The sequence below is a fragment of the Abrus precatorius genome, unplaced genomic scaffold (assembly GCF_003935025.1).
Source record: "Abrus precatorius isolate BTA unplaced genomic scaffold, Abrus_2018 Scaffold7, whole genome shotgun sequence".
In the NCBI taxonomy this organism is placed as follows: domain Eukaryota; kingdom Viridiplantae; phylum Streptophyta; class Magnoliopsida; order Fabales; family Fabaceae; genus Abrus; species Abrus precatorius.
Genome location: NW_020874417.1, coordinates 24,346,018 through 24,356,395, shown reverse-complemented (window position 1 = coordinate 24,356,395; position 10,378 = coordinate 24,346,018). Strand labels below are relative to the sequence as shown.

The window sequence follows — 10,378 nt, the reverse complement described above, 5'->3', positions numbered from 1 at the left end:
CCTCGTATTGTCACTTAACCGTGCATGTAACAAAAGGAAAATGACACTTGCTTTGCTGTCCAGCCACATGTAAATCTTTCAAAACTCTGAATCTCAAAGTAGATGTTTCACGTAACTTATCATACCCAAAATTTTGTTTCCTCCTCTTAGTGCAGTGTGACTAATCAAATGACATTAGAACCTTGCTCTTTTAACTTACTCTGGGCTGTTTAAGGCTACAGGCTGAGATGCCTTGGAAAATTCATCCAGCCAGCCACCAAACTAAAAGAAAATCCCATTTAGAATTTGTCACATGCTTTCTCAGTTTCTCACATCTTAACAGATATAATGTTCATGCAGATTATGTTGCACATGTGCATGTCATGGAAACCTTTTCTGTCTTTTTTTTTAATTAACGTCAGTCTAACCCTAAGGATAGTGCATGTGTGTTTATTGGCTGTAATTTGTTGGTTTTGAAACTTTGCATCATTAAGGAAATCTTTTTCTCCCATTATGTAGTGTAGATGGTCTTGTGCTAATTCAAAAATACCCTGCAAAAAAATCTTTTAATAGGTTATTAAGCTTAGGTCAACAAACAGGCTTAAACCCAAGCCAATACAAGCTGTAAACAGGCCTTTGCACTCAAAAATATGAATTTTTATACAAATAAAAATGAAACATATGACAAGTTAAAAAATATATATATTATTATATATAACTTATTTAAAATTATGTTATTTATATTATTTGCTATATAGTTCTATTATTATTATTATTATTATTATTGAATTTCTTATTTTATTTTTCTGTTATTTTTTTTATAAATTTTTAGTTTTGAACAAAATATAATTTAGATTTAAGAAATTTTTATTTATTATAAATAAAAAATTATAACATAATATATTAATTAAATAATTAAATATTAATAATAATAAAATTAAGAATATAAAAAATATATTAAAAAATATTATTATTTTATTTTTAAATTTTAGTTCGTTTAGTTTTGATTGCATTCTGCTTATTTAAATACTTAACCATTCTTTAACTTGTTTAAATGTAATAAACATAATAATTTATTATTAAATAAATTTATTATTTAAACACATGTATAAATATTTTTAATTTTGAATAGAATATAATGTCTATTTATTATAAATAAAAAAATTATAATATAATATATTAATAAAATAATTAAATATTAATAATAATAAATTTGAGAATATGAAAAATATATATTAATATAATATTATTATTTTATTTTTAAATTTTAACTTGTCTAGTTTTGATTACTTCTCAATCCTGTTTAAATGTAACAAAATATAATAATTTATTATTAAATAAATTTATTATTTAAACGTGTTTTTAAATATTACTAGTTAAAGTTTTTTATGTACAATATCTTGAAAATTTTTAAGGGTGTTATAGAATTTACCTAATTTTTAAGGATATTGTAAAAAAAATTTATTGGTACTATACTCAAAAAGTTTAAACTAATAAAAATGAAACATGTGGCAACTTAAAAAAATTATATATGATTTATTTAAAATTATATTATTTGTTACACGATCCTATTATATATATATATATATATATATATATTTTTTTTTTTTTTGGTATATTAAATTTTTTATAAATTTTTAATTTTAAATAAAATATAATTTATATTTAAGCAATATTTATTTATTATATATAAAATAATTATAACATAATATATTAATATAATAATTAAATTATTATTATTATTATTATTATTATTATTATTAAAAATATAAAAATATATTAATATAATATTATTATTTTATTTTTAAATTTTAATTTATTTAGTTTTGATTGTGTACAAATATAACAATTTATTATTAAATTTAAAGTGGTGTATAAATATTTTTAGTTTTGAATAAAATATAATTTCTATTTATTACAAAAAAATTATAACATAATATATTAATATAATAATTAAATAATTAAATATTAATAATATTAAAATTAAAAATATAAAAAATATATTAATATAATATTATTATTTCATTTTTAAATTTTAGTTTGTTTAATTTTAATTGTGTTTTCAAAGACTTAACAACTCTTCAATTTATTTAAATATAGTAAATATAATAATTAATTACTAAATAAATTTATTATTTAAATACATGTCTAAATATTATTAGTTAAAAATTTTTATATGCGGGTATCTTAAAAATTTTTAAGAGTACCATAGAATTTACCTACTTTGAATATTGTAACTATATCATATTTAGATATAAAATGAGTCTGTAATTATTAAAAGATTAAATAATATTAAAATATACGAAAATTGATTAAATTTACTAAAATAATTATTAAATAGTATTTTATAAAACTATTTTATTATTTAATTATTATTATTTAAAAATATTTATTACTAATTCTTAATTAAAACCATAAATTATTAACGTACCATATCAAATTTAATTAAAAAATTAACCAAATATAAAAATTTAATTTAATTTAATTTTATAATATTTTTATTATAATTGTATTTAATATTATTTTTTATGATAAAATTTAATGTATTAAATAAATATTTTTTACTTTTAAAATTAATTTTTATATTTAAAATATAATTTTAAATTAATTTAATAAATATTATAAATAAATAATATAATAGTTATTAATTATTTTTAGAAATAGATGGACTAATCCACCCTTAACTTACTATTTTCTTTATATTGCAACTTAAGATAAAAACTAATCCACCAATTATAGGACTTTAAAAAATGAGACCATATAAAGAGTTAAATGAAATAAAACATACGACTTTAATTTATTTTATCATTTTTATTTTTAAAAATAATATTATATATATATATATATATATATATATATATATATATATATATATATATATATATATATATATATATATATATATATATATATATATATATAGCTAATATGTGTTTAATAAGCTTTATAAACAGCTCAAATTTAATTTATTTACTTAAACTAACCTTAAAAAAAAATTTAAACTTTATTTATTTATTAAAAGAGTTAGGATAAGTCAGTCTAAACCAAGTCAAGTCATAGCCCTGTGAAGCTATTTCGCCTGTCTCCATCCTTACTCATCTACCATAAGGCTTATGGGTAGAACAAACCCAAGCTACTGTGCATCCCTACTACCTGAAATTCCTTACGAAGAGAATAAAAAATGTTGACTAGCGAAAGAATCAAAGGTGAAAAGAAGTGTTATTAATATACCATCACTAATTTCCATTACATAATAGCGTGATTTCTTGTAAAATCTTTTTATTTATTACGTTTTTATTCAGTGTGCAAAGCACATGTTAACATGATGTCAATGGCTGGACATAAATCCAAAATCTATAGACACTGAGATTCAGAACTACGCAACACTTGCTGGGAAGCTAACAATACTCTAATTACTTCTCGATTGAATATACAATTTAAAACGTTACACGCAAAAAGAATAAACTAGCTTCCTGTCAACATGCCTACCTTGTATGGAAATTTCTCATACTAGGCTCAATTCATCTTTAGTATTTGCTTTTTTAAATTCGTCATCAAAGTTAATATCAAGTTCCTTCCGCAATGCCACCAATCCTTCCCCTGCATCACAGATATAGGCAGAAGCTTGTCTGCCAGACAAGGTTGCACCTTCCATGCTGTCTATGTAGTCCTGAACAAATTAAATCTATCAGCCGTGCAAGTATACAATATAAATCAGCAACATCAATGCGACTTAGATTTCAAAACTGCAGCGAAAATGGAGAAAACATACTGCAGTTGCTGAACAAACACAGCAAAATTGAAAAAGTGCTCATAAAAATATCGGCATTGATAGAAAAGTGAACAGCAGCTATAAATAAAAAGGTTGTAAGCAAACTCTAAACGGAAAGATAAATTCATTCAGTTAATTTGAAAACGTTATGTCCCATATACGTGGACAAGCATAGTAAAAGTACATAATATTCTTCTATTAAAACACGCATAATATATTGTTTTATCCTCATACAATTTTCTACAAACCATTTACTACGTTATGAGAGAAAGTAGAGTGTCTGTCTATTGCTACTATTCAAATAATTTTTATCTAAAATATTCTTCTTTTTCTTTGTTAATCAAACTAAGAGTTTTGAAAAAAAATTATAAAATTTAATTGAATAAGAGTGACTTACCGAATCTGGAAGTGACAAGAAAATACACAAATACTCGATATTTCACAGTAGATGTTGAAACCACACAACAAATGATCCCATTCAATCAAATACAGCAGCAGGCAGGAACTTATTGTTCGTGTCATAAAGCCACTTTGCTTTCTAAAATCTTTTCATGAGTCATACTAGAAGTCCAGGAGGCAGGACCCTACTATATAAGAATGAGAAGTTCTAGCAGTATACTCCTTAATACAATTATTGTGATTTGTCAGTTTTTCTATAAAAGTATAGGTAATTTTTAAAAAGGGATAAATTTACTAGGCAGGCATTTAAACTTTTTAAAGAATGGACCAATTGCAACGAGTGTATTGAAGAGTTTGTTAGTAACATTTACTCCTCTGTATGATAACATATACTGCAGCTACAAAACATATTAATAACGTGAAAATTTAAGGGCTACATCTTATACGCATTATAATGCTAATCAAGACAGCCATTACCTGCTTTGTGTAAGAGCCAGTAAGAAAGAAATTTTTCACTGGTGTCTTTTGATCAGGTCTAAATGGATCTTTACCAGGTCCCTCACGGTACAGAGATTGGCCGATTTTAACAACGGACGACCAAGTCACTTCTAAACCTTGAGACGACGGGAACAGAGCCAAAACCTAATAATTTTAAATCAATGTAATGACAAGAGAACTGAATATTTACCATTGATAGAAAATCCAAAACAGACTACAAAATGAAACTTGTGATGTGATTTGTGATAGAAATAATAAAAATGCGATGCTGATGATATCTGACAATCCAAGCCATCAAACTGGCAGGTGGCAGAATGAACAAATATGCACCGAATGAACAAGTATCAATCCAACCAGTAAACAGTCTTTTGTGATTGATAAACTGATCCCATACAGATATTTCAGTGAAAAAAATTATCATTGCCATGCATTCACCATTAGTATATCTTCATGACATGGAATGCTGAAATATATCAAAACACCTCAACATACACAACACACTCCCGTTACTGAAAGCATGTGAATAAGAGAAATGGTACAAACCTGTTTTGCTACCCTTGCAATAATTTCCTCATTAGGTAAGGGCATGTACGGATCTCCTGGTGTCAGAACACATCTGACAGATGAAATAACTTTACATACTTAGAAGGTCAATACAAGTATTATATGCATGATGGTTATCAAATTTTTACCCTTAAAGCTGATGCATTTACCAATACAGATATAAGTGGTATGATGAATTGATAATGCAGTTTCATACATTCCATAACATACATAGTCATTGATGATTTTAAACATCAACTATTGGAACGATGACAGTAGTTATTACATCTTAGGAAACAGTAGGAAATAACGAAGCATTTGTAACATTAGGAACTTAAAAAAAAATAGTCTAATTGTTCATTATTCTTGCAAATATAATTTTTAATTTTTCATGTATATAAATATCAGTATGCTGAGCACAAAATACTCGGTGCAAGTTATTTTCCAGTAAATAACTCATGAACAAAAGTGAAATTTAAGAAGTGTGAATGTACACACACACACACACTCACTCACTGGAGCAATGATCCTTGTCCCTCAATGTAATAGTCTTCAGGAGAGGCAAGTGCAAGGTCTGCAAAGCAAGAAAAATCTGCATCGGGAGTATAGAGAAGGTTATCTAACCCAACAGCTTTCCTCAGCTGCCTGCCATCCAGAAAATAAGGGTTCATGAAGAAGTTGAACAATAATGATCAAAGGGCAATATATCATTCTTGATTCTCAAAACAAAAGCTTCTCGCTATATAGCTTCTATAAGAACCATAAAATTTGATGAATTACCTTGACTTTTCTAGATCCTGCAACTCTGTAACCCAACCATTGTACCTGAGTTGCACTGTGACCACAGGAACTCCAACTAGTTCGTATATGTTATTGAAAAACTCCTGTTCCCTCCACTCTGATGGAATTAATCTTTTAATACCAGGGACATCACAAGCTGGCATCAAGTACATGACAGTAAGGCACTGAATATTTTTGGCACGATAAGGAATAAATACAAAAACCAAGGATGGGCAAACTACTAACCGGCAACATAAGCATCAGCTTTCACAATTTTCTTGGCAGTAGCCTGAGAAAATAAACATTAATAAGGTATTAATTATAAGGATTTTGGGAATGTCACTTGAATTCTAACCAAGCATGCAAAGATTTCAAACAACATAACAGATATATCACCTTTGACATGGAAAGTCCTGCAACATAAATGCTCCCATCAGCAGATTTATCATAAAGTATTTCTCTGCATCCCCACCTAAGATGGAACCTGGTCCAGCAATGAACAAGAATCTAGATAAGAAGAAATTTGGATAATCACAATAGCAATATTCTCACATCTATAATTATACCTGCCCCCTCTATCTGTGATGTACTTCCGGATGGGACTACTCAAATAAACGTCTGGTGAACCCTTTAGCATTCGCAAAAGGGAAGCTTCAGTCTTTGTAGCAAACAAGGCAAATATGGTGAGCATACAACGGGCACTAATATTATCACAGTCAATAAACCCAAGGGCATAGGCAACTGGATCCCACATTTTCTGAATACTCATCCGTGTGCCACCTTTGGACAAAAACCAATCTGAAAAGCTGATCTGTAACAAATGCTATGTAATGGTTAAAAGAACAGAATTTGACATTAAGACAGAAGATTGACAAACATAGTCAGTAAACCTAGAATATAGGGCAGCAAGTATCACTATTTTTATTTTATTTTGCATACAAAGACCCTTTCCACTTACTCCTATCAGTTAGTTTCCCAGTCTCCGCATTATCTCTTAAGATTGGTTCCCATATTTCCTTATCTTATCCCATTAATTGTTTCCTCATTTAGTTAGGATAATAATTACAACTAGTATAAATAAGGATTAGTCATTCAAGCTTCATGAACATATAAACACATTGTAAAGCATCTCGGTTAATATCATAAGGGATTCATTTTCTTTTATTCACTATTCTCTCTCTTAATACCTAAACTCCCATAATTTGAACATTATGAACATGTATGTGCTGTGTGGATGAGCATGAGCATTTGTAAGAATAGGTGGAAACAAATATTTTAAAACCGAGGGGACAACCAATCAGGAAACATTATTTTAAAAGAGACTGAAAATGACACATCCTCTTACACTATCCAAATTCCTTATGTCCCTCAAAGCACCATCTGGATCAACAAGAGCTTTGACAACTGGACTCAGTGCAAGAGCCACAGCATTTCTAGCCTTATCATAAGTCTGTTCATAAACAACATATAAAGTTAGGTACTATGATAGTCCCACTGGGGAAATGATCAAATATACTTTTTTTTGGGTATTCAAATATATAATTTTCTAGTTCTGCACAATACTTATGACAAAGTGACATGGTAATAGAATATACAATGTGATTACCTTAAGCTGATTTGTGGACAAAAATGCCCTTATCCCATGTATTGGTGCCCCAATTGGAAAGCGAAAATCTAGTTCTGCACTGGAAAATTAAGTTATAAACAAAGCAATATAAAAATATCAAGCAAAACCAGAAAACTAAGTTATGAACAAAGTATTACGAAACTATTATCTTTTCATAAAATGTGGTGCTCTAGTGGAAAACGAAAAATAGAAAGAAAATAATGAATCATAAAAAGCAAGGTATCACAGCGTAAAACATACCTCCAATTTGACCCCCTTTGTTTACAAAAGTGTGAGTGTGATCCTTCACAAGTAGATTGTTATCTGCACCGACCTAGTCCAGGCATTGGAGAAGAAAAAGTTATCAGACGGATAGATACAATGAAAAACATACCAGTTTCATGATAAAAGAGAGGGAGGAAGAATACAGGCTTTACAGACAAAGAAGAAAAAGCATTATGATTTTTGACTGCAAGTAAAAAATGCTTACCTTTTTCATCAAGCGGTAAAGATTGTTGTAGCAACCAAAGAAAACGTGCAATCCCATTTCAATGTGATTTCCACGTCTGTCAACAAAAGAACCAACTTTGCCACCAATAAAAGACCTTGACTCATATATATCCACCTGAATGAGAGAATTTCAAAGAAAAGAGAATAAATACAATACATCGCTCCCCTAATCAAGACATCCTATTGACTCATATATAGCCATAACACCCTATTGCATGCAACACCAGAATCAGAAAAACCTAATCAAGACATCGCTCCCCTTTACTTGAAAAGTAAAATTACTGTATATACCATGACATCCAATTTCAAAACATTATAATATCAAAAACAGGTGCTAAACCTCGTGGCCTTGATCCAAGAGTTCCACTGCAGTTGACATGCCTGCAAGCCCAGCTCCAACAATGGCAACTTTTAGCTTGGGTCCTCGATAATGTTCCGGCTCCGGAGGAAACAGCCCTTTCGGCGCTGCCATGCGAACCATCTCCTTTGTCAAACTTACAGTTTAATAATTAATAAATATTATCTAAACTTCGTAACATTCACAAAAATGAAAATTAATAAACAAAAAATATACTTGGAAGAGAGGCATAACATCCAAAACTGATCTGAAATTGAATTTGAAATCCACATAATTAAGGGCAAATTCGACAAGTTTGTCCTAATCGGATTACTAACCATTGACACTCATGTCGGAAACATTAGTCTCTAAAGAGCAACGAACCCGGCACTTGTGGGTCTTGTTGAAACGAGCAGTGTTGGGGACAAAGAATCCAATAGAGTCTGCTCCTCGTGTTGCAGAGAGGGAAGTTGCTGGACAATGAATGAGAGAAGGCATGGCTAGAGATGAAAGATAAAAGAAGCGAGTTAGAGAGAAAAGGAATGAGATTGGTAATGTTAAATGAATTTGGGGTATCTGGGTACGTAGGTTAGGAGGAGATGCTGGAATTGCCAAATTTGTCTGGTAGTTGGAGTTTGTGAGTGCTGACCGCACGCAAATTGGAGTTTGAGGATATATGAGTGATTATCAATATATATATATATATATATTAATGCAATTCAACGTGTTGGCTTTGGCTTTGGCTTACTCTTACTCTACTGCGCAATGAGCAATGCAAGTGCCACAGCCACTTCCATTAGCGAATAGCGATAGGTTATAATGGATAATGGACCAATACACCTCCTTCATCCTTCTCTATTCTTTACCCACTCAAGTGTTGGGGGGTGGGCTGCATAGTGGAGACCCTCACTTTCACATTTATCAGACTTAGATCTATTACGTGTCCGCTATTCCTGTCTTAATTTCTTTATCCGTTTTATAAATTATTTATTTATTAAAATAATATTATTTGAAAATTCATTATTACAATGAATGAATTTTTGTATTTGAATAATAATAATAATAATAAGTAATAAAAAAATTAAATTTGTAACTTAAATCAATGTAAAAGAAAACTAAATTTTGAATTTTAACTTTAAAATTTAGTTAAAATAAAAGAAAAATTAAGATTTAAATTTTTATACCAGCACAAAATATGTCAGATGTTAATGTCTAATATACAACGAAAAAAGAAATATTATACTAGAACGTAACTCCCGTTAAAAGCACCAAAATATGATAATGTCCTGATGTCATTTCAATTTGAGTCAGGTACAAGAATAAAACACAAGTCATATTCCGTAACATTTATTTTTATTTAATATTATTTAAATACTATAAAATTATCTATTTTAATAATTAACTTTTAAATATATTATTTTAATAATAATTTGTAAAATTGTCTTATTACTCTCAGAAGACCGGTGTTGGAGCAAACAGACCTAACAGTTGGGGAAGGGCATTACTATTAGCACCTCTCTCTCTTATACTTTATAAACCATTTATTTTTATTTTTTTATATTTTTATTTCCGAAAATATCCTCGATATTAAAATTAATCGTACCACTCGTCTTTGCACTTCTTCTGTGTATCTCCTTCAACCTCACCTTAGCATAGCTCCCTCTCATGCACGATTTCGATCAAATCAAGGTCCATGATTGAGAGGCAAAAGTGACAGCATTAATTACTTCCTGTTCCCATCACCAATTGGATTAGCCTACAGTTAGTAGTAGCGAGGTTTGCGGTGTCTCACGGTGATGTTTCAATAGGTCTTCTTCGGTGCGCGTTCAAGTATGGTGTGTGGCGGCCGATTTGGGCCTCAACAGTGTCTTGCTTGGTGGTGTTGGCTATACCTCACCCATCAACCTCTTGCTATCGAAAATCAAATAGTTTCAGAGTGATCGAAAAAAGATAA

The 10,378-nt window shown here is 29.3% G+C and overlaps 1 protein-coding gene across 1 annotated transcript; it reads right to left on the bottom strand.

Moving 5' to 3' along the window:
- Positions 1-3,178: 3,178 nt before the first annotated feature.
- LOC113871335 (zeta-carotene desaturase, chloroplastic/chromoplastic) lies at positions 3,179-9,315 on the bottom strand. The gene is made up of 14 exons (XM_027508390.1): positions 8,763-9,315; positions 8,428-8,552; positions 8,068-8,202; positions 7,839-7,911; positions 7,578-7,651; positions 7,317-7,421; positions 6,538-6,782; positions 6,368-6,455; positions 6,218-6,260; positions 5,972-6,128; positions 5,708-5,836; positions 5,192-5,264; positions 4,628-4,792; positions 3,179-3,649 (listed from the first exon to the last, which is right to left on the bottom strand). The coding sequence occupies exons 1-14, from the start codon at positions 8,920-8,922 to the stop codon at positions 3,485-3,487; spliced, it is 1,737 nt and encodes a 578-aa protein (XP_027364191.1). The 5' UTR covers positions 8,923-9,315; the 3' UTR covers positions 3,179-3,484.
- Between the last annotated feature and the right edge of the window lie 1,063 nt (positions 9,316-10,378).

Excerpts from the sequence above, each read along its gene's own strand:
- LOC113871335 (XM_027508390.1), bottom strand. The coding sequence starts at position 8,922 with ATGCCTTCTCTCATTCATTGTCCAGCAACTTCCCTCTCTGCAACACGA. Across the intron at positions 6,456-6,537 it reads ATCACAGATAGAGGGGGCAG|GTTCCATCTTAGGTGGGGAT; the intron begins GTATAATTATAG and ends TTGCTGGACCAG. Across the intron at positions 6,261-6,367 it reads CAGGACTTTCCATGTCAAAG|GCTACTGCCAAGAAAATTGT; the intron begins GTGATATATCTG and ends TTATTTTCTCAG.